This window comes from Cupressus sempervirens, chromosome 10 (assembly GCF_028749045.1).
Source record: "Cupressus sempervirens isolate cs-2001-9-10 chromosome 10, ASM2874904v1, whole genome shotgun sequence".
In the NCBI taxonomy this organism is placed as follows: Eukaryota; Viridiplantae; Streptophyta; class Pinopsida; order Cupressales; family Cupressaceae; genus Cupressus; species Cupressus sempervirens.
This window is the reverse complement of record NC_143127.1, coordinates 985,464,725-985,490,894: the sequence shown is the minus strand read 5'-3', so window position 1 is coordinate 985,490,894 and position 26,170 is coordinate 985,464,725. Positions and strand designations below refer to the sequence as shown.

General features: G+C 35.9%; 1 protein-coding gene across 1 annotated transcript; it reads right to left on the bottom strand.

The window, feature by feature from the left end:
- Positions 1–335: 335 nt before the first annotated feature.
- TIF3H1 (translation initiation factor 3 subunit H1) lies at positions 336–26,170 on the bottom strand. The gene is made up of 12 exons (XM_089807625.1): positions 26,082–26,170; positions 25,834–25,913; positions 25,621–25,737; positions 25,209–25,318; positions 22,185–22,251; positions 2,776–2,909; positions 2,623–2,671; positions 1,787–1,858; positions 1,561–1,662; positions 1,408–1,475; positions 1,107–1,259; positions 336–846 (listed from the first exon to the last, which is right to left on the bottom strand). Exons 1-12 carry the CDS (start codon positions 26,101–26,103, stop codon positions 789–791), a joined length of 1,032 nt encoding a protein of 343 aa, XP_089663751.1. The 5' UTR covers positions 26,104–26,170; the 3' UTR covers positions 336–788.

Here is a 26,170-nt window from a genome sequence, read left to right as displayed (position 1 = left end):
AATCTGACTGCAAACTAGAGTTCAAAAGGAGTTTGTTTAAAGTGAAATAACTGGCCAATAAGAAGAATGCTTTTTCATTTGGCACAGCACAAAAATTTTAACTTTTTGGGGGTCTGGGTGTTCACTGTTTTAGTCTAGCAAATATTCGAATTGGGATTAGAGGCTGGATTAGCACTTTTGTCTTAATAAAATGTTTTTTATGTTTTCTAATGGCTTCCGTCTTGGTACTTGTAGCAAATATATCTGTAGACAAGCAAAGGGATAATCACGAGAAGGTAGCTTGAAAGATAAAACATGCCACAACCATATCCCTTGTAGACAGTGACTAGGGAGCATTTGATTGAAAAGATTATCCTTCAATAACATATCAGACAGAAAAAATATCATTACACCCTGTAGGAAATGCTCTTAGCTCTGTTAATTGCAAATTAGCCAACAAGGATGATAAATCCTAATGTTAAAATTTGAAAGAAAACATGGCGGTGCCTCTCCCAGCATAGTCAAAATAAAATATAAAATTAAAAAATTACAAGTTGTTCTAAAATGGCACATTTTAGATTTCCCAGTTGAAAATATTGACCATAGCAAAACTGCAGAGGTGCTCTGGGCTGGAACCTCTTTCAACTTTTTGAGACTAACTTAAAATCCCCTTTGTAGTAGTTAGAAATACCTCACTCCATTGAAATTCCATCGAAGGGACCTCTTTCAACTTTTTTAGACTAACTTAAAATCCCCTTTGTAGTAGTTAGAAATACCTCACTCCATTGCAGCTATGCTTGCAATTAGAATTAACTCTCATGAACCGCATCCATTAAATAGAGTCTGCTGAAACTCTGTCCAGAAAACCTGCAGATTTACACAAAGTGCAAGTTCAACACCTTACAAAGAAGAATACCAAACATTATAGATGAGACCTACTTAACAATATACTCTGCTCTGAAGCCTGTGCTTAAAGAAAATGAATCCAATTATATCGCAAATTCCGTTTATTTCAATGATAGAAATCAAATTGGTTTGTTGAAAAGATAAAAACGAAAGGATTGATTCCTTCTAGATGCTCCAGGATATCAAATTTTCTTAATAAACATGTCAAATAGGACATATACCCCTTGATTTGATCACAATAATTAGCAACTTGATTGACAATGAGGTAGCTATCAAGTCGGGAGGGCTCAACAATTGGCTTGAAAATTGGATTCATAGGATCTTCTTCAGGTAATGGTTCTTCACCAGCCGCTTTACGTGCCAAGTTATCAGCTCTGCAATGATAAAGATAACAAGTCAGTCTCAAGAGAAATTTGAGTCAGTTCATAGGCTTTAAAATGAATAATGACAAACATAAAATAGCAAATGCAATGAAGTTATTGAAATTTTAAAAGTCAATAAAAAAAATAACACATATTTTACCTTCTTTTCTGCAGCCAGGTCTGCTGTTGAGTTTGTTGCCGTTGAAGATTGCGATAATAATATTGAAACTGAAACCAACACAAGCTGTAAGAGGCTGAAATCCTCATTTATATGCAGCAGAAGTATCAAAAAATTATTGATTAGTGCACATACCCTTTGCTGTTCCCCTGAAAGATCATCCATGCACTCAATTAGAAACTCAAGATTCTTTTCGATAAAAGGGTTTGTGGACAGCGCCAACCTGTCATAGTCACCCTGCTTATACCAAATAAAAAGAGCAATCATCAAGAAATTCTACAGTGAAAAAAGAAAAACATTTAAATAATCCCTTAATGCAAACAATGATGAAGTCCGTCCAATTTACTCAACCCAGTCAAACCTGGGTTACTGGTGAATCAGTTTCCAACTCAGTCATAATGGCACTAACAAGTGTAGAATTCGAAATTTTGACCTGCATTGGACCCATAAAAGTTAACTCTAGTTACATAATTCAGTTTTAAAAAAAGGTCACCATTATCATGCTCCAAGCAAATGCAATACCATATTAATACCATTAGATATCAAAATATCAAACTCGTCCAGAGCATCTAGAAGAGTGTAGACGGTAAAAAGGATATCAGCAAGGAATATTGTTATACAACACAAAAAAAATCACTAAATCTTGAAATAAGAGAATTATAATATTCGCTGAATCAGTTCCACATATAAGGAACAAGAAAATTTCTCGACACTTAACTAACTACAATTTCTTTCAAATTTGTGAACATCATGCAAAAGTTGTTCATAAAACTACTTCAACTAGAGTCCAATATATGTTGCAGTATAACTAATGGTATACTGATTTAAAAATTAGTGAGCACGGTTAAATGTTGTCCTGAAAACAAAACCTAACATATAGCAAAGGACTAAATGTCTTTGTAGGACACCAGCACTGCCAAGAATTTTTTTTGTCATATACACTCAGAGCATAAAATCTGCTTGTTTCTTGTTTCAGTTAAATTTCAGAATCCTTAGCAAAAAAACTATAAATAAGAAATGGCATGGAACTAGGTAACATTCTTGTGCCATCCAAAATAAGATGCAGAGGAGAAACTCCCATGAATAATATCATATCAGAACCACAGAATTTCAAGATGACATTTTATTGGTTGTATATAATTATGATCACAAATCAATGAAAAATATCACAACACCAAGCAGCAAAGAATTACATACAGGAATCTCTTCAAAAATATCCACCCAGGTAAGATTCTTCTCTCTCAACCTGTAAAACAGGCAAAATCAACACAGATATCCTGGCATATTTGCTGCTAATAATATAGATTTAAAAATTATATAGGTATTAAAAGAGAGAACACTGAGATTTACTTTTCCCCAGTGATTTCTTGATTCTTGTAGAGATCCATGAAAGCTTCTTGAAGCTTCAATGCCTTCATTGCCAAAACACCTTGTCCTGACCTAACCGGGTCATAAATAATGCACACACATCTTCTGATATTCTCCTGCAATAGTAGAGAGAAAGAAATTTAATTTAGTTATGTGGAACAAAAGATTGCATATTGTGCAATTTCAGTAACAAGACAGAAATGAAATTCAGAAACAAGAAGCAAATGACTGATATCTTCTCTCCACACTGACCCAAGCAGTATGCTATACCTAACTTCCCACTCTGTTAATTGGTGTAGCCCCAATTTTTACCATTCTGATGCCCGTAATATCTCATTAAATTTTATGACAAAACCCTACCTCACAATTATAGTAGTTCTCAATTAAACAAAAGTATGAAATCCTTGTTACTTCTTGATGAAGCAGAAACTGCAGTTCAATACTTATTCTTTCATTTAGGTATGAAATTTAGCATATAGCTCAGAAAAAAAAAAAAAAAATTAATCCTCTGTTACATTGAAATCTTGCAGCAGTCTACTACTCTTGGTGAAAATGACTTTTCAGTCTTTGGAATGACTCCAAATATGTCTAATTTCTGCCCTTAGATTGCTACAACCAGCTGCCAGCTGAAAGTATATTTTTATTCAAACTGATACTAATCAAATTATAGCTAATTCAATACTGTCAACTGATCACCATGTGAAACCACACTACCGAATTGTGGGTTCTTGACCTCTAATCCAGACCTAGAGAGTTTCCATCCTCAGTTTGAACGAGTCATAGTTCCATGCTCCCCAAAGAGTAGAAATTAAATGATGGAGTATTTTTTGATGATGCCTCTTGCCTAGGTCTATCTCAAAATGACATTGTTTTCCAGAAGTCAACTCTTCAAAATGCCTTCAGATTAATACTAAAAATAAACTTTAATCACCATTTCATTTTATAATATTATTTAATTCTTTGGCAACCAATAATTTTAAATATATTTAATTCTTCTTTAGTGGTAGCTTCTTCTTGTCTGGTAATTGCTGCATCTTTATTGACCTCCAAGCATTTTCTTGGGCTGCAAATTATTTTCCTTTGGCCCATAGCAGCTGCTTACACCTGTATCTCCTTTTATAGTTATGTATTGTTAGTTAGATGTCTGTGCAATTATTTGGATGTGGTTGCACTAGTCTTTCAAATCAATATTGAAAAGGGCACATTACACTCCTCTCTGGGGATGTTCACAGGTTTGAGGATGGGAGGACTGGACAGACTGTTATGTCTCCATATATACAATTTTTTGGGAAAAGTCTCTGGGACACGTCTCTTAACTGGAAGATGTTTCCCAAGACATCATCTCACTGTCGCACTGTTTTGGAGACATCCTGCAGTCCCCAATGGCCTTTGGGAGTCACGAAAAACACTACCCATCACACTTAGACTTTGGGGATGTGAGGATAAGACGGAATGTTTCCTCCCACACTTTGACTTGGGGGATGGGATGGCGACAGAGAATGTTACTTCCCCATCCCCAATCCATGGAAATTTATGAGAAAGTCTCTAGGTGGTATCCCCAAGCTGGGAGATGTTTGGAATTATTAATCCACACACACAATAAAATAATATATAATAAATTAAGATGTTAATCTTGATTTATTAAATGTTACTTTTAGTTAGCTATTAATTATGAGTGAGTTGGTAATTAGTGGTTTGGGTAGTTAAAAAAGTTATAATGGCTTTGTAAAGCCATTGAATACAGAACTTACAGGTTTGAGCTCTAGCTCTCTCTTGTCACTAGTCTTTCGTTTGTCAAGTTGATTAAAGCAATGGATTAGATGTTACCATGGAACTCCATGACCCCATTTACATTTTTTTGTGTGCATCCATTTTTTGTTATGAAGTCCAGCATTGGAGATGAAAGGCTAATGGATAGTATGAACCTTGCGTAAAATCTGGGGCTTTTAGCATCCACTCTTCTTGCATATTTGTCAATGGAACTAGTGGATTCCACAGATATGTACATTATTTCCATAGTTTATGCTTTATTAATATTATGATCATTGTGTTCATCTTTAAAGTAGAAGGGATGTAAAGTGTCACAAAAATGTGTTGAAAATTTAGGTGGTCGAGAAAACTTTTTTATCTTTCAGGTATGAGGGTTTATTTGTTTCAAGATTGATATGAACTTATTTAGTTCATTGATGAATATTCAGTTTGTGCAAAAGAGTAATCATGTTCTCAAGGCACCATTCTATTGTTTGAATATTGTTGATTTTAAATTGGCAATTTAACAGAGCCTCACTAAGATACTATATTATAACAAATTTCAAAATTCAGAATGTTAAGGAAAGTTGTTGAATAGAAGCACAAAACCCAAAAGCATTTGAAAAAAACTATCACTAGTTAATTCATTGAAAAAAACTATCACTAGTTAACAGAGCCTCACTAAGATACTATATTATAACAAATTTCAAAATTCAGAATGTTAAGGAAAGTTGTTGAATAGAAGCACAAAACCCAAAAGCATTTGAAAAAAACTATCACTAGTTAATTCATTGATGCAGAAGACAGGTTTTTAAATAGTTACTACCATTTTAATTAATCTTTTTTCATTGTGTATTTGGAATTTTGGTGCCATAAGTGTGTTGTATTTGCATGTACATTATTGGTAGAAACCAGTATCCAAAGATAATTTTATTTGAAGGGTATTTGAAGAGGGGTCAGACTTGAGAGATGCCAATTGTTGACACTGCAGCACTCAAACAAAATGCCTATGTCGACACTAAAGAGGGGTGTTAGGGATTATTAGTGCACAACATAAAATATCAATACAGTAATATCTAAGAAGTTAACAAGTTAATGTTAATTCATTATATGTTAACTTTTAATTAGCTATTAATTACGAGTTGGTAGCTAGTGATTTGAACAGTTAATGATTTGAATAGCTTTGTAAAGCCATACATGTTGGACAGCAGAACAGAATAGCAATATAAAAATTTACGTTAAAAATAAGCTGAAAAATAATTTTACTACCATTGCTTGGTTCATTTTTACAATGCTTTTCAAATGGCTTTACAAAGCCTTATTTTCCTGTACATATCTAAATTTATAGTAATGAACTCCCCAACCAATTACATTACAAAATAAACAGGTAAATAATCTTATTATCATCATTTGGTTCAATTTTACATTGCTTTTCAAATGGTTTTATGGAGCTTTATTTTCCCATACAAATCTAAATCTGTGTGAATGAAAATGTAAAGTTTATTTCCTAACAATCCCCCATTAAGGTTTAAATCATGAAGAAAAACAAGAACAAAGTTATATCAGCATTAGCCTAAGCTTCTTGGTCTACTCTACACAAATGTCTGGAATCTCCAACTCTTCTTCATCAATGTCAACCTAAACTTTCTAATCTAGGTAAATGTGAAACTCCAATTCATCATCAGCATCAACCTAACCTTCTTGGCCAAGGCAAATGGTTGGTTATCAAACTCTGAATGCATTAATCCAAACTCATCTTTGTCTAGGCAAATTTTCCAAATTACCTGCGAATTGAGACATACTCCATTATCCAGAAGTATACCACTCCTTGTGTCTATAGATAGAGGCATCCTCAGTTATCTGCAGATTAAATCAACTACATGGAAAATGAGACAATCGATTAGGAGTATTGCGGCAATTTTTTCAAGCTCAATTATCTGAAAATTCCCCTCTTTCTCCATGAAGAGGAATTCAAAGTATGTCAAGCTGCCTCTTGACTTCAAGGACATAAATAAAAGGTGTTTCTCATGCAACAAATCACCCCTAAGAAAGAAGCTACCTTGAGATGATAAATATCCACCAGCCTCCATTTCCACTAACCTGCAATTTGATCATTTTTTACATCTATGCATCAGATTCTCCAATAGCACAAGCATGAGAGCTTTTAAAATATTCATTTGAAATACTATTTGGTGTCATAATGAAGCAAAATAATGTATACTTCGCCCAAAATGAAATTAATAGTTTTAAAACCTGTATACATGCTTGCTTTTGAGAATGCCTCTCATAACCCTTTGCACAACACCTAGTAAGGCTTCTTCCTCTACATCAATGTTTAACGAAAAAAAGACTGAGAGGAGATAAGACATGCAGAGAACATGGTTTCAGACTCCTCGTCGGAAAAAGAGTAAGATGCTGAAGACTCTTTTTGGAACCAATCTAAAGAAAGAAATCGTGGATATCTTGGCGCTATTGCTGAGATTAAAAGGAAAGGAGATCCTAGATTTTATCGAGCATCATTTCTACTTGGTCCAAGTCATCTATGCTAAAGGACTACAAATTGACTAGGCTCAGATTATATGTGAAGAGCTTGCCTCTTGGCTAAATTCGGCGACGGCATTCAAACAGTTCTTTATGTCATCAAATTTTATATACGCCTTAGCCACGCATCATCTCTGGCCTGGTCTTCCCCGTATCGAAGACTTCAATGAAAACACCAAGGTGCATGAATTCTATCCTCACTTACAATTGTAGAGGAGTTTCGAAGAGTATGTAAAGGTAGACAATGGCTTCACAATGAGGCTATGTCGAGAATTGCAAGGGTGCCCTGAGCAGAGGTGTCCACCACAAGCCATATCAGCGGTCAGCCAGTTCAGATGTTGTTTCATCCAATTTAAAACTTTCTCTTACCTAAGGATTGGTACATTCGATGGCTTCCTGAACAGACTCCCCAAATATCCCGAAGATAAGGTAGTTCCTGTTGAGTTGTGTAGACAAACCTTGGTTAATACCTTTTGTTCTAATGTGAAGAAGATTGTCGAGATTCCTTTCCAATTGTGGTAGGACCTTATTCTTGTGCCTCAAGGTCTGATGCCCGGAACTTGGTTAAAGCCTTTGAGAGCATAATTAACTTGAGTGACTATGAAGTTATCAGGCCCTAGTATGATCTTGTTAGCTTTGTCAAAGATCATCTAAAGCTTGGCTATGCTTACAGGCATGTTCCAAATATTGAAGATTATTGGGTCGAATGCCGTAATGAGTACCAAACCAGAGAAAGGTAATGGTCTAGGTTGACATTAGATGAGATAAAGTTGTATAATGACATTGTTGATGTTAGTGATCTCATAGATGATGGCTCTCACATGCGTCCCTCAACTTATGAGCAAATCAAGGACACTCCTATATTGTCAATTCCGTCTAATGGCCCTGTTATTGATACAATGGAGGTTCTCATGAGTGGAATCATCAAAAGGATCGACAAATGGGTTGAACAGACTAGAGCGAGAAGAAAAGGAACTGGAGCCACAAGTTCTGCTAGTGGAGTAGATTTTGGAACAGCTCAGTCATCTGTTGCTAATTCCACTATTGTCGCTACATCAACATCAGCTAGGCCAACACAATCTGTTGGTGGAGGGGTAGGTCGGCCTCCTGAGAAGAATGTAAAAATCGCTCCAATCTGTGGAGGAGGATCTCTGCCAAATACCGGAAACGTTGGAGATGAAGAGGCAGAGAAAGATAAAGATAAAGATAAAGATAAAGAAAATGAGAAGGAGAAATCAGTAGCCAAGGGCTTCTCCCCTGTGCTAATCATCAACCTTGATGGTGACAACAACCCTATAGATGGTTGGGAACAGGAAGCATCTCAGCAAGGTGATACTCTAGCCCTCTCCGTAACTGAAGCAGCTCCCTTTCCATCTCCTAATCAGAGCAAGGTGACACCCCCAATGGCAAGGAAGCTCTTTGATCCAATAGCCTTGCAATCAGCACTCAATGTCCTTTCAACTCAGTCTTGGTTGGAAGAGACTATTGATAGAAAGAAGAGATATGAGGAAGGTGCTCCATCTAAGGACCTCATTGTACAGGCAACTCAATCTAAGCCAATGTCAAAGAAGGCAGAGAAGCAAAAGACTCTAGCAGCATTGACAACTGATTCTTCTACTGGTCACATGCTAGCAGAGATTGCAAAACCTCAGGAGGGAAAATTTCATGAGTTTACTCCTAATGACTTTCAGATTAGAATAGTTGACATAGGTATTCCAATGCATGATTCTATGGTCAACATTTGGAAATCAACAAATGTAAAGATTGACGACAGATTGGAGGAGTTAAGATCAGAGAAAGAGGTATTGACAACCTCAAATAAAGAATTAATGGATTACATCAGAGCTACACTTGGAAGCACAACTACAAGTACATTTGACCCAAGTGCAGAAGAGAACAAAAATTTATTGCTTAAGCTACAACGAGAGGCAATTTAGTCAAGTTGGTCGTGCCTAGATAGACGAATTGAAGATCCAGGGTCTCCTTATTCAGAACCTTGGAAATCTGTTGCTAGAAACAAATAGATTGAGAGAAGCAGTGTCAAAACACCACACTTCAATGAAGAAACAATATCAAAAAGCCTAACAGAGCAATTGGCCTTGTTAAAAGAGGTGATTGACATGAAGACTAATGTTGTTGTGACCCATGGAATACTCAAGCCAAGCCAAGAACCATTGCTTCATTGGAAGCAATCGTTGGAACTCAAAATTGACAATTAAGTGAAGTTTGATCATGAATTAAAGGGTGTCTATGATTTAGTGAAGAAGGTAATGGATAAGATATTCGAACCTTTAAAGGTTTTGCACACTGAATCATATCACCAACAATGGCCAGCTCATGGACATCGAACGAATGAAGACTAAGTTTCTGGCATTCCTCGAAGAGACTACTGACCCACAAACTTCCAAGTGGCAAAGATTCTAGAGCTCACAGAAGTGGATTGTGTTATGATGCATGCAGCAAAGAAACTTCAATCAAGGATCTCCAGAGTCGAAGAATTGATAGAAATGCATGATTATTAGATGATCAGAGCTAATAACATTCTCATTCCAAATGTCCTGGAGTTGAAGAATGTAACTAATGCAATGAAGGCCTACATAGCTAAATTCATAACTCCAAACTAAAACTGATGCTCTAACAAAAGTATTACATTCTCCCTGCAAAATGTGACAAGTGTCACCCCCCCCCCCCCCCCCCCCTCTCTCATTCTCCCTACAAAACAAGTGTCACCCCCCCCCCCCTCTCTCTCTCTCTCTCTCTCTCTCTCTCTCTCTCTCTCTAATATTGTAGCCATATTTGGCATTCTCCTCAAAGGCTAAAGCTTTGTAACGGATGACTGACCAATCAATCCTATTCTTAGAATACATCTATTCAACAATGCTTTGTATGGTAATCATTAAATGTAACTGGCTAGTTCTAAGGGCCTATAAATGTAACTTTCTGAAAGGTTAATAAGATCAGCAAAATTTTGATCTAGGCAAACCCCTGTTGGATACAATTGTTCAATTGTGTGTTGTCTTTGATGTCACACAAATGTCATATCAGTCATCAGATAGAGTCTACCAAGCTCAAAAGGTCAGCAAGGCAAAGGATAATGTCTACCGAGCTCAAAAGGTCAGCAAGGCAAAGGATAGAGTCTACCGAGCTCAAAAGGTCAGCAAAGCAAAGAAAAGAGTCTACTGAGCTCAGATAGTCAGTGAGGCAAAAGGACAGAATCTACCGAACCCAAAAGGTTAGTAAAGAAAACTTGCAGTATTTACCGAGTAAACAGTTCTTACCAAGCTCACTTGGTCATCAATGGAAATGTGGCAAAAACAGTTCTTACCGAGCTCACTCGGTCATCAAAGGAAATGTGGCAGAAACAGTTCTTACCGAGTAAACTCGGCAGCCAAAGGATTTTAAGGATATTGCAATGTTAACCGAGTCAAGAAGATTAACTTGGAAAATTTTTGGAAGCAGTATTTACCGAGCAGGGCCGGCCAGTAAAGGATTTCATTGTTTTATGAAATAACGTTTATTTGTTTAAAATAATATTTGTAGCCGACTGATGTATGGTTTATTGGTAAATGTAACATGTAAATGGGCCGACTTGACAATCTGAATGGTATAATTAAGAGGTCAAGTTGCGAATTCTAAGTGTGAGTGGGAGTGTGTGTGGAATTAATGTGATATGAGGACTGATTATAGTGGAAGTGAATTTGAAGGATGATCAGAGATCATTGAGGAGTAGCAAAGCTATATTTGATCAAGGAGGATCTAATGATGTTGAACAGAGACCTGTAGCCAACAAATTCAGTTGCCTCTTGTTCAAGTCAATTCATTGTTGCTTTCTAACCATTGTAGCAGTGATTTCAAATCTCTTAACAGAGTTGGTTTAATAGCCATTTTGTAAATCCTCTAACAAGGTGACAATTCAGTTGAATTGTTCTAAAGACCTCTAGCAAGGCCACTCCTAACAGGGTGATTAAATCCTCTAGCAGGGTCACACCTAACAGTGTGTATTGTAACCTTTAACAGGGTTGGCTCCTAACAGGGCTCACTTCAAAAGAGTGAAAAATTGGTGACTAGTTATTTAGTGGTTTTTCCCATATTGGGTTTCCAGGTTAAATCTGGTGTCTCTTGTCTTCATTTTTGTTTTCAGTTACATGCATGAATGTTTGTAGATAAGTAATAGTTTAATTTACCGAGCTACAGCATTTGTTTACCAAGTATCAGCAGTAACTAGATCTTTAAGACATCTAAAGGATCTGTGGATTAATTTTTGTTAGTAACTAATTCACACCCCTTCTCAATTACTCTATCTTTAATCCCAACAATTGGTATCAGAGCTTTTGGTGCTTAAAAGAAAAGATTTCAAGGATCTAAGCTAAAGATCAAGATGTCTTACAAAAGGGAAATTCCAAGCCTTAATAGGGACAACTTCTCAGCATGGCAAGGATTGATGAGGCTTCATCTGACTTCTATTGGTGATACAGCGCTAAAGTACCTCGATGAAAAATATGAAGAACCTTCTAGTACATTATCTATCAATGATATTGCTAAAAAGAAGACTCACAACAACATGGTGATAGATATAGCATCTGCTCTGAGTTATGAAGAATTTGATGACATCAAGAATTGCAAAACTACCTTTGAAATGTGGAACAAGCTGAAAGAGATCTATGGAGGAGATGATAATGTGAGAAGAGCCAAAGCAGAGAGTTTGAGAGGACAATTTGATCAAATGAGGATGAGAGAGGATAAAAACATTGCAAAGTATGTTGAAAGAGTTAAAGCATGTGTTAGTGCAATCAAAGCATCTGGAGGAGATATCAATGATGAGACAATTATAAATAAAGTTCTTAGAACTTTACTTCCCATTTATGCAATCAGAGTCTCTGCATTTCAAGAAAGAAGATGTGAGGCAAATCATAAAATAAATTTAGAGGCTATAGTTGGAAGATTGACTGCATTTGAGCTAGACAACTATGACAATTATGTTCCAGCTGCCAAGAAAATTGAATCAGCATTTGAAGCCAAGCTTTCACTCAAAGAAAAAGGGAAAAATATGAAGGATCCCCAATCAGACAGTGATGAAGAATCAGAACAAAGTTCAGACAGTGATCTTGAGGTGGTTGAAGCTCTACTAGCAAGAAAATATTCAAGAGGCAAAGGGAAATACAAAGGTAAAGTTCCTCTAATCTGCTTTTCTTGTGAAGAAATTGGACATATTGCTGCTAGGTGCCCAAATAAGCAGAACAAGTATGAGAAGAAAGGTCACAAGTACAATGGCAAGAAAGACTTCAAATCATTCAAGGATAAAGGTAAGATAACATGTTTCATGACTAAAGATTCTAATGATTCTGATGATAAAGAAGAAGATGAAATTGTCTACATTGCTGTGAAAGATGAATCTGATAATGATGAAGAAATGGCACTCATTTCTCATATGAGCAGAAATGATACATGGATCATAGATAGTGGTTGCTCTCATCACATGATTGGTGATAAAACTAAGTTTGAATACTTTGAAGACTATGATGGTGGCAGTGTAAGATTTGGTAACAATGAACCTTGTTGTATAAGAGAAAAAGAAAGAATCTCACTAACCAAGGAACTTGTATGTGATAATGCATATTGGGTAAAAGGACCAAAGCATAATTTGTTGAGTGTGGCACAGCTACTCAATAATGGATTCAAAGTGGAATTTATGCATGGAAAAGCAAGATTGTTGGAGGGCAAAGGAAAGCTGATTGGATCAGGCACTCAAACAAAAGGTAACTTATTTTATCTTGAACTTAGTGAATGTTCATGTTTCATTGCTCAAATCGAAGAAAGTTGGTTATGGCATAGGAGGTTATGTCATATAAACTTTGACAACTTGATAAAGATCAGTGAATTCAGGAAAGTAAGAGGTATTCCTAACATAAAAAAACTTGAGGTTGGTCTATGCAAGAATTGTCAAATTGGTAAAATGGGAAAGACTAGTTTTAAAAGCAAGAACTATCAAACTGAAGAAGCTCTAAAAATTGTGCATACTAATTTGTGTGGACCTATTGACATTGAAAATTCTTCATTCTGTTTGTTGATGATTATTCAAGAATGATGACTGTCATGTACCTAAGAGAGAAATCAGAAGCATATGGTATTTGGCCAGAGTAGAAAAGAACACAGGCAAAAGACTGAAATGCTTAAGGTCTGACAAAAGTGGTGAATTCATTTCACATGAATTCAATAACTTTTGCATTGAAAGGGGAATCAAAAGACAGGTTTCAGTACCTGGAACTCATGAACAAAATGGAATAGCAGAAAGAAGGAACAGATCTATCATGGATTGTGCAAGAACTTTAATGATTGAGAAAAGCATTGCTATCAACTACTGGAAGGAAGCTATCAGCACTGCAGTTCATACCTTGAATCGAGTACAGCTCAAAAAGGACTCATTCAAAACACCCTATGAGTTGTGGTATGGCTACAAACCCAATGTAAGTTATCCAAAAGCATTTGGAAGAAAATGTTACATTTTGAAAGAATCTAGAAAAGGTAAATTTGATGTAAAAAGTGATGAAAGAATATTTTTGGGATACTCTTGCAAAAGCAAAGCATATAGATGTTTGAACTCATCTACTCACAAATTCATAGAAAGTGCACATGTGAAAGTTGATGAGTTTGCAAAAAGAACAGAAGAAGAAAGCAAAAAGGAACCTGAAGACTACAGAAGATTTGTTTACATGGAACCTGATACAATGCCAAGTATACCTATTAATCAGGAATCCTCAACTCTAGAGTCTTCATTAACCGAGTCACAAGAAGTTCAAACCGAGTCAGTACCTACCAAGCTGCAAGAACCCGAGTTACAAACAAAAGCTACTGAGTTAGCATCTACCGACCCCGAGCAACCAAAATCAAAACCAGAAGTTGAGACACATAAGGATAACAATGCAAGTCATTCAAAAAGCAAAGAGCCCGTGTTAGCCAAGTATATCAAAAAGCATCATGCACCAGATCAGATCATTGGAGATAAATCAAAAGGAACAATGACAAGAAGTAAGTTGAAAGGCACTTGTTTACTTGCTGATTTTGAACCTAGAAATGTCAAAGATGCACTAGACAATGAAAGTTGGATTGAAGCTATGAATGAAGAGATAGAACAGATAGAGAAAAACAAAACATGGACTCTTGTACCAAGACCCAAAGACAAAAATGTGATTGGAACAAAGTGGGTATTCAGAAACAAACTAAATGAAGATGGTAAGGTATCAAAGAACAAAGCTAGACTGGTATCCAAAAGATACTCTCAAAAAGAAGGTGTAGACTATGGAGAAACTTTTGCTCCTGTTGCAAGATTGGAAGGTGTCAGAACCTTACTTGCATATGCTGCATTCAAAGGATTCAAAGTTTATCAAATGGATGTCAAGTCAGCATTTCTCAATGGCATATTGGATGAAGAGGTTTACATTGAACAGCCTGAAAGTTTTGTTGATCCAGACAAGGACACGCTCTGCAAATTGCATAAAGCATTATATGGTCTAAAACAAGCCCCTAGAGCATGGTATGAAAGATTGCATAACTATCTTATTCAAATTGGTTTTCAAAGAACTAATGACAACAATAGTTTGTACATAAAGGAAGGACCAGATAATAAGATTGTTTTGGCAAAAATATTTGTAAATGATACTTTGTTCACAGGAAATGATGATCTCTACAAAGAATTTTCAGAACAAATGAACAAGGAATTTGAAATGTCAATGTTTGGTGAAATCAAATTCTTTGTTGGTCTTCAGATTCAACAGAGTAAGAATGGCATCTACATCACTCAATCTAAATACATCAAGGAGATACTGAAAAAGTTTGGTATGGAAGACTGCAAACCAATTGGGACTACTATGTGTACTGGATAAAACTCACCAAGGATGATGAATCAAAGGAAGTGAATCAGACATTGTATAGATCTATGATTGGAAAGTTGCAATATGTAGTGCACACAAGACCAGACATTTCCCTTGCAGTAGGAATTGTAGCAAAATTCTCAGCAAAACCAAAAAAAATCACATGATGGCAATCAAAAGGATCATGAGATACTTAAAAGGAACTGAAGAATATGGATTATGGTATAAACTTGGAGGGAATCTGGATTTAAAGGTGTTCACTGATGCAGATTGGGCAGGAAATATTGATGACAAAAAGAGCACAAGTGGAAGAGCTTTCTTTCTTGGAGAAAGGTTGGTTTCTTGGACAAGCAAAAAGCAGAATTGTACATCTCAATCCACAACAGAGGCTAAATATATTGCAGCAGTAGTAAATTGCTCAAACATTGTGTGGTTCAAACAATTATTGGAAGGTATGAAGCAAGAAATCAAAGAACCTGTTGTTATGTTTTGTCATAACACAAGTGCAATTAACATCTCCAAAAATCCACTGATGCATTCAACAACCAAACATATTGCCATTAAGTATCACTTTGTTAAAGAATTGGTGCAAGAAAAGGAAATAAGATTGGAATATGTCCATACAAAGGAACAAATTGCTGACATATTCACAAAGCCTTTACCTAAGGATGCATTCTTGTATCTAAGAGGTAAATTAGGGGTCATTCCCCTATCTGAAGCTCACTAAAATGCAATTCTAGTGATGCATCAACAGGAACAGAATTGAAGATCTATCAGTTGATGCAGCAAACCAATGAAGACATTGCATATGAATCAGTACATCAAGTACAATGTTATTCAGTTGTTTTGAGTTGTCTTTGGCATGTGTTGTCAAAGAGGGAGAGTATATTGTCATCTCTTTCTGAAATTTGCAAAATAATAAGAGTTTGTGTAAAAGGGAGAGATTATTATGAAAGAGAGAGTTTACTGTATTTGAAGAAGAAAGTGAAGTATTCTGTCAGTAAAAGACTTGTTTTCAAATTTCATTCTGCTATGACATGTTGTGTTGCCATCAATGCCAAAGAGGGAGATTGTTGGATACAATTGTTCAATTGTGTGTTGTCTTTGATGTCACACAAATGTCATATCAGTCATTAGATAAAGTCTACCGAGCTTAGAAGGTCAGCAAGGCAAAGGACAGGGTCTACCGAGCTCAGAAGGTCAACAAGGCAAAGGATAGAGTCTACCGAGCTCAGAAGGTCAGCAAGGCAAAAGACAAAGTCTACCGAGCTCAGATGGTCAGCGAGGCAAAAGGACAGAATCTACCGAACCCAAAAGTTTAGTAAAGAAAACTTGCAATATCTACCGAGAAAACAATTCTTACCGAGCTCACTCGGTCATCAAAGGAAATGTGGCAGAAACAGTTCTTACCAAGCTCACTTGGTCATCAAAGGAAATGTGACAGAAACAGTTCTTACCAAGTAAACTCGGCAGCCAAAGGATTTTAAGGATATTGCAATGTTAAACGAGTCAAGAAGGTTAACTTAGGAAATTTCTGGAAGCAGTATTTACCGAGCAGGGTCTGCCAGTAAAGGATTTCATTGTTTTATGAAATAACGTTTATTTGTTTAGAATAATATTTGTAGCCAACCGATGTATGGTTTATTGGTAAATGTAACATGTAAATGGGCCAACTTGACGATCTGAATGGTATAATTAAGAGGTCAAGTTGCGAATTCTAAGTGTGAGTGGGAGTGTGTGTGGAATTAATGTAATATGAGGATTGATTATTGTGGAAGTGAATTTGAAGGATGATCAGAGATCATTGAGGAGCAACAAAGCTATATTTGATCAAGGAGGATCTAATGATGCTGAACAGAGACCTGTAGCCAGCAAATTCAGTTGCATCTTGTTCAGGTCAATTCATTGTTGCTTTCTAACCACTGTAGCAGTGATTTCAAATCTCTTAACAGAGTTGGTTTAACAACCATTTTGTAAATCCTCTAACAAAGTGACAGTTCAGTTGAATTGTTCTAAAGACCTCTAGCAAGGCCACTCCTACCAGGGTGATTAAATCCTCTAACAGGGTCACACCTAACAGTGTGTATTGTAACCTTTGACAGGGTTGGCTCCTAACAGGGCTCACTTCAAAAGAGTGAAAAATTAGTGACTAGTTATTTGGTGGTTTTTCCCATATTGGGTTTCCACATTAAATCTGGTGTCTCTTGTGTTCATTTTTGTTTTCAGTTACATGCATGAATGCTTGAAGATAATTAATAGTTTAATTTACCGAGTTACAGCATTTGTCTACCGAGTATCAGTAGTAACTAGATCTTTAAGACATCTAAGGGATCTATGGATTAATTTTTGTTAGTAACTGATTCACCCCCCCTCTCAGTTACTCTATCTTTAATCCCAACAACCCCTATAGCTAGGACTACTGTGTGAGACTCTGCGTCCATGTTTTGAGTCTGTCGCTCATATTAATTTAGTTTTAGCTCTTGCATGATTTGGAAATGAAATGTGTTGTTAATGAAAGCTCTAGGATTGAAAATAAAATGGGATTTGTTACTTTCCTTTAGGAGTTATTTGATATATTACCATCATTTAAAGTGTTTCCTCATTTCCTCTGTTCAATGCAAGCTTGTTTCATGTGCACTTTCATTGTTGTGTGAGAGGCTTGGGATTTGGTTAATGTAAGGTGCTGAGTAGGAAGCAAACGATTGTTGTGAAATCTCAATAACTTGGGCAATCTGGGTATTGTTAGTTAATCACATTTTCTCTTCTTATGCAATATGCATCAATAGGTAGTTTTGCATTATTGCATCATGTATTCGATAGATTAAGTAGACTGCATTTAGGTGTTAGAAGAGCTTAAAAGTGACTCATATGCATTCATGATTGTGGAGTTTGTGAGTTATCATCTAAAACCCACCTAGATTATTTAAAGTATTGAGCAGTTTGGTCATACCTCTTCTGCTCTCTGGTTAAGAGCATACCCCTGAATCTTGTTGATCTACTAAAAACAATATTCATTGAAATCCTTGCATACTAGGGAGTTGTATCTTTCAATTCAGGGGTCTTTGATAGAACACCTACATTGACCCACTCTATTGTTAACTACTTTGTCTTTCATCACATTGGGCTAATTAAGAGTCAAGGTATAAACCAAATCAAGGAAGACAAACTGGTAACCAACAAAACTCTTCCACAAGGAAATGTTTTTCATGTTGTACACTTCAAGCAACTTTACGTGCATAGCACCTAGCTCACTTCTGATGCAGCCAAGGACAGAAAACCTTTGAAAGGGATGTCCAATCCTTGCAGCTAGATTTGCCACAGTGGAAATGCCCAAACAAACAAGTAAGAAAAAGGCACCAATGGAAGAAATATCATTAGATTATCATCAGGTTGGCCTGCAAATGCAGTTATTAGAGAGACAGACCATGTTCTCTAATCACCGTTGTCAATATACAACTACTAACAAGTCAGATAAATTTTCTACCTTCAACCTAATTGTAGCCGATCATTCCTCAAAATTAAGATACATCTACAGATCCTAGTTACCCAGTTGCTTCTGCAAATCCCTCTCTCCTAAACAAGAAATGTTGCCCTACTTATATACAAAATCACGAGAGACAAGTCGACTTATCTGATAATTAAAGTCCAAGATAAAGTAAACATATTACAACATATAGGTCACGGCCAAAATCCATAAGAACAGCCGCAAATAGATACATCATGTTCTGCAGACACACAAGAGGGTTGACCATACATATAACAATATAGAACAATGTGTCATTAAGCATTTCATGTCATTGATCTTCATCACAAGTCACAAGTCACAAGTCACAATTCGCAATTTGTCACCCTGACCGTTAGAGCGGGTAAGCCAAAATAGGACTAGACCAAACTTAAGATAACTTTATCCAGAAACATTGGAACAAGTTGTAAAGCTAGACAAAGGATCTCCATGATGTCTAGACCATGCCATAAGGATCGCATAAGAAAATGCACCAACTAGATCGATCGCCAACAAAAACAACAAGAAAACTAACAAAATGATCAGGAAACAGAAATGTAAAGGAAAATATTTTTCTATGATGCAAGATTGTTGACGACCCAAGGATGGTCCAGCATCAAACACCCCAAGTGACTTGAAAATGTTCCATAAGTGAAACTTATGAACATTAAACCAAGTTAAAGAGATGAATTCCATGCGCATTCTCTGCCCATTTGTCTTCTTCATCAAACTATTCAATAAATTGTTCTATTGTCTCTACTGACAATGACACATCCCTCACCTGCATGGGGTACATGATCTACAAATGACTACTCTTATTTCCTTCAAAGCTATGCCAGTTACCCAAACATCCACACCATTTTATGTTCAGTATTGTTCTGCTACAAATTCCATTATTTTTTATCTGTATCTTCATTCCACAATAATCTTTATTGTCAATCACCAATGGATGATTTGGTTGTTTGTTTCCACCTCTGAAATCTTTCATCAAATTCTCCATCTTTGAATTGCTCACAAGATTATGTTGCTCATTTGACAACACAGTATTCTTTTTCACCTCCTGATACTTCTTCTTTGGTCTAACTTTTCAACAAATTCTATAAGTAAAAAGATTTTAGATGTTTCAACTGATCCAATCTTCTACCACCACAACCAAGTTCACAAGTAAGTAAAAAGATTTTAGATGTTTCAACTGATCCAATCTTCTACCACCACAACCAAGTTCACAAGTGTGATCTCCAATTCTTCCAAGCAACCAAACCTTCTCTTGCAACCTTGCACTAACATTCAGTTGATGTAGATCAAATCCTTAGCTTTTGCCAGTCCACAACAAGGCTTGTAAGTCAAAGACCAGATTCCAAGTACCTAACCTACTCCAATACAACTTGATGCAGTCAAGGTCATGGAACCTCTGAAGAAGATGTCCAATCCTTGCAACTAGATTTGCAACATGAAAATGCCCAAACAAACAAGTCATAAATAAGCACCAATGGAAGAAATATCATTAGATTATCATCAAGTTGGCCTACAAATGCAATTATTACATAAATAAACCATGTTTTCCAATCACCATTGTCAATATACAATTGCTAATAAGGCAAATACATTTACTACCTCCATTAACCTAATTGCAATTGATCATTCCTCAAAATTAGGATACTTCTACAAACCCAGTTACCCCAATTGCTTATACCAATCCCCCACCCCTAAACAATAACTGCTACCCTACTTATATACAAGATCGCTAGCCACATATCTGCTTATCCGATCATTAAATTCAAAGATAAACGAAACATAGGTCAGGACCAAAATCCATAAAATAACCCCAAATGGATACATCATGTTGTACAGACACACAAGAGGGTTGACCCTACGTATAACAACATAGAACAATGTGTCATTAAACATCGCATGTCGTGAATCTTCATCACAAGTTGCAATTCACCACCTTGACCATTAGAACAAGTAACCAAAAATATGACCGAACCAAACTTAAGATAACTTTATCCAAAAATATCGGAACAAGGTGCAAAGCTAAACATAGGGTCTCCATAATGCCTAGGCCACGCCATAAGGATCGCATAAGGGAAAGTGAGCCAATTGAATATATCCCCTACCAAAAAAAGAAAAACTACCCAAATGAACAAGAAACAAAAAACATAAAGGAAAATATTTTAGGATGATGCAAGATTGCCAACGATGCAAGAATGCTCCTGCATTAACTTCTTAAAATATAAAGGAATTGACTTGAAATAAGTGTGCTTTACTTAATCAACCATTGCATCAATCAACAATAAATTCTAATTTATTTCTTCTTCGTGTCCCATTCTCAAAATGCCCTGATACCAATGTTGGACAGCAATAATTAATAGCAATATAAAAATTTACTAAGCAAATAAACTGGAAACTAATTTTACTATCATCATTTGGTCTATTTTTACATTGTTTTTCAACGGACTTTATAAAGCCTTATTTTCTTGTACAAAACTAAATTTACAGGAATGAATTTCCCAACCAACCTAATTGGATTTATTAGATGTAAACCTTATTTCCTAACAATACAATGTAATCCTATGGGTGTCAATGAATGAAGAATTTACTATGCCTCAGACTCTCTCTTGTCACATTTCAACACAACTCTAACTGCTACATTGTTTTGGAGTCGGCATCCAATCTCTGATGTTTTGGAGATGCTAGGACATCTGCTACCCATCACATTTGCACTTGGATTGAAGATAAGAGGATGGGACATAATGTTCCTTTGTCATCTCAATCCACAGTAATTTAGAGAATGTCTCTGGGATATCTTCTCAAACTGGAAGATGTTTCCCGGGAAATCCATACACAGTTGCATCATTTTGGAGACCACCTGCAGTCCCTAATGTCCTGGGAATGTCAGGACATCCACCACCAATACTCAAACTGTCAAAATTAGATAAATCTAACCTTTAATGGGGACCTACAAGACCCCAAACATTAGAATTCACACCCATGACAATATGAGGCATAAAGCTTCCTGTGGCCTTGAAGGCCTTAATTTGGGTTTTGTAGGAGGGACTTTAACCCTAGAATGTACCCTGTATTGAGCCACTCAAGTAATGGAATTCCATTTCTACTTTTAGTTTACTGAGATGATCTCGATTCCAAGCAATGCTGCTATGATATTCATATGAGCCATTTTAATATCTTTAATATTTATTATTTATGATTGAACAATTAACACTGAGTTACCAATAATCAGCTGTGTCCTTAATTCTGTATTTGATCATCAACATTTTGTGCAAATTATATTTATCTTTTATACATTTTAGAATGTCTCAAAAGTCGAGAAAACACAGACATCTCTTTCTGATCTAGATACAGTTGTCTTCATCCAAATTTAATTGAGTATTTTCCAATACAAATGTTGTGCTCACAGAAACTATGACCATCATTTAGACTTTGCACCTATTATGAGCCTATAATTGTTCTCTTAATCCTTATGCTCACAGAGTAAACAGGCTTTCTTGACCTTCCTTGCCCCATATTTATCAATATGGGAAATGAATCAATGGGAACTATAAAGTACTAAACTACATGATCTCTGCAAAAGCTTAATCTCGAAATCAGCAATAACAAACAAAAGAACACAATAATGCATTCTCTACTACAGTCTTTGAAAATAACATTACAGTGTTGTAGTGAATTCATTCTACCAAAACTTCAACATTATTTAACTCACAAAGAAATACCTGGTAATTCATAAATGTATCGATCAGTTCTACAGTTTGAAAAGATCCCATGTAAGTCGACTGGTACCTGTTGAATTGGTGAGAATTGTAGGTAAGTGACATCTAAAACAGAATTATATATTTATTTTCCATTTCCAACATCCATCTTTTAACAAATTTAGTTCTGAAATAGAGTATGTTCAATTTTGACTGCTTCAAAGTTATAACAAATTTGATTATGTGACTGACAATCTGAGGCTTAACTTTGAGAAGTTTTGTGTGTGAATTAATTTTCCATTCAAAAAATTTTAGAAGCACAGGAGTACGGATCCTCCTAGAGGACTGGAATATGGATACTCCTACCTAACATGACTTTCTGGTATAACTCGTAATTCTGTTCACTCAATAATAGATACTAACTCCAAGAGAATAACGTATTAGTGTGCAATGATGAAAGCATAAAACTTTACATTGATATATTGACATGATCTGGTGGTGGATTGAATTACTCCAGAAGGGATAATTTTAGTCAAAGAACGTACCATTAGCATGAAGTTAAATATTACCAAGCCAAAGTCCACAATATGGAATACAATGGCCTTCAATGTAAACAGCCTACAGCTTTGCAACAAGACAAAATGATTTAGCCACTCCTCTATGGCTTAGCTTGGTTCCAGGTGAAGGAACTTGAATAGAGCTCTACAAGCAGAATATATTTTTCGTAAGGTGGTTTGAAGTAACTGCAACTCTAGTAGTAACAGAAAAATCTGTGTAGTTAGAATTAAACCAGAACTGCTGGGGCAGCTTCCTGCATTTATCATTGGAACTCACAGAAGCAGCACAAAAAAAATTATGGTTTGAATTAAATTCCAAAGAAGAGGGGAAGCTTCCTGATGGGACATATGCAATTCGGAGCATTCATTGGGTGATTCTCTAGCTGAACCATTTTCTGGTGGGTTGGATATACAATCCAAGTTAACAGCCTAATGAAAATGTTACAATATCGACTCTATTGCCACACTCAGTTCAGCTATCTCCAATTTGATTCTCCTTGCACAAAGATTCATCAAAATAGTTAAAGTGGCAAAGAAAATTATTTCAGTTTATCGTTTGTGATGCCTGTTTGATTTCAGGATGATGAAATTTTCTTGTAACCCGATGTGACCTCTTAACACCAAACATGAATTCACAAGAGAATCCTCGCACACAGAAATCTCTGTCACCTTGTAGAAACATCTGCTACAAGGTGTAGAATGATGGTGATCCCAACAACCTAATCTAATTCCTCATATGCTGTTAAAGAGAAATAGCAACTGCACAGTCACCGACTTTAGTTGCAAAGCCTATTCAATTGTTTCTTACTTAGATTCATTTTTTGCAGGGCAATTAAAAAAAAAGTGTAAGGAAAAAACAAGAATTTAGAAGAGAAAACAAAAAGCACATAATTGTCCATGAAATATCCTTAAATTTGACAGCTTTAAACACCAGCGCAACCATGCCATCGCCTAGTACAATCCAAGTTAACAGCCTAATGAAAATGTTACAATACTGACTCTATTGCCACACTCAGTTCAGCTATCTCCAAGTTGATTCTCCTTGCACAAAGATTCATCAAAATTGTTACAGTGGCAAGGAAAATTATTTCAGTTTATCGTTTGTGATGCCTGTTTGATTCCAGGATGACAAAATTTTCTTGTAACCTGATGTGACCTCTTTAACACCAAACATGAATTCACAAGAGAATCCTCATGCCCAGGAATCTCTGCCACCTTGAAGAAACATCAGCTACAAGGTGTAGACTGATGGTGATCCCAACAACCTTGTCTAATTCCTCATATGCTGTTAAAGAGAAATAGCAACTGCACAGTCACAGACTTTAGTTGCAAAGCCTATTCAATTGTTTCTTACTTAGATTCATTTTTTGCAGGGCAATTAAAACAAAAAAAGGAAAAAACAAGAATCTAGAAAAGAAAACAAAAAGCACATAATTGTCCATGAAATCTCCTTAAATTTGACAGCTTTAAACACCAGTGCAACCATGCCATCAAGTAGTTGTCTTAAATGTTCTAAAACAGGATCATTTGGTTGCATAAACCATACTTCATTAAAAGCAGTCAACAGTTCAAACTATGTGCTATTGAGTGTTATACTGAGACTCGGAACAATTTCAAAAAAAACAATTCAGGTTCAGCATATTCAGGGCAACATTTAATTTGCAGCTTCAAGGATACTGAACACTTTGGGTTTTCCAAATATTAAATTCCCATGAACTGTCGGCACTTTGAAAGTTTGAACTAAAATAGCATATACTCTTACTATAAATTTTGGAAAAGAAAATAAATTATAATCTCCATCCCCAAACTTTCGAGACTTAATATGGCACACATTGACAAGACCATGAATTGAGGAGCTAATTTCAAGCATTGCCAATTAATCATGGAAATACTTCTGTTCAACTTTAAAAGAAAGATTCCCTCTATGATTCTAAGATTTAGTTAGAAGCCTCGTTGAGAAGTTCAAAATGTTTAAGGCGAATTCCCTGTAGAGTAACACTGACCACTCTGATAACATCTTCGGGATTCAGCATCCATGAAAGGAAGTAATAATGGGTGCAGTAACATAGTATTTGTGAAGTTCATATATTCTGGAAGTTATAGTCAAGCACAATGACATTTGAGAACACCTACGTGACAATGCATTGGCTCCCATAAATATTAGTATATGCTCTTTTTTTCCGTAGCAAATGAATGAGCGTCATTTAAAATTAAGTTTCAAACAGATGTATACTTGGTAGGTATGTTCCAATACTTGAAATATCTAACCTATTGTAATTCCTACAAATTCTATGCTTGAAAATTTGTGCATGGACAACCTAAGGCTTATTTCAGAAGTTCAAAATAATTAACAATGTGATTAATACTATAATCATTTAAAAATATATATTGGATGGCTTATTCCAAAATCTCAACAAAAACTTGCTAATTATGCTGTATCAATTCAAATATTATATTAGGGATACAGAAAATTCATCTTTGTACAACTTACCATCCAACTGTATTATTATCAATATTCACTTCTCTCAAACATCTCATCATTTCAAGTTGATAGTTTGCCCCATCAGCATCGGCTTCATCCTCTTCTTCAGTTCCACGGCTCTGCTCATCATCGTGAATAAGAAAGAGAAGCTTAATCAGAACTCGTCAAGCAATTCTATCACAAATATAAACATCCTTGATCAAATATCAGGTTCTCGTAGGTTTAATCAAGCTTATTTTGACTGGCAGTCTGGCACAAAGAATGCCAAAATCAAAAACAAATCTAACTATTTGACAAAAAAAAATATATAACCAGTTACGATTATATAACGAGTTTTCAACATAATGAGCTTCAAATGGAGCAAAGTACACCGATCATTAGAGAGTAAAAGGCTGAGTAGATATGCAGAATTAGTACGTACCGGAAACGGAAAACAGTTTGTAACTTCCAAAACGCTTCCAATGTCCAAACCCAGAAGTTGTCCAGTGACAAGAGCGGGCATGCATTCTTTACAGTGCTTTATAATTTTCAATACAACCTGAATTTATCCGCTTACATTTTTAAATAAATCAATATCATACACAACTAAGTAAAATGAAAAAGGAATACATGATTCGTATAAGTAGACTTATACCAATCCATCAATCTGAACAACTCTCAGCGGAGCTGCGACCTCCTCAGAAGCGGCAGCCTGCGCAAAAGATCTCATCCCAGCTGAAAAATAAACCAAAGATACATAAATACCTAAACCCAGTGGATACTGAAAGTCTCAAGCTTGCAGACTCTAATAACACTCCACATGCAAACTAAGACCCTTAAAAACCCTAGAAATTTGAAAACATAAATAAAAACAGAAAAGGGTTCCTGCGAGTTGCACTTTACTTTGAGGAATGAATTCCGCCATTTTTGTTGAACCGTTGACGAACCAGTGCACAGCCGTATGGAAGGCACCCAAATCTCGAAATTAAGAT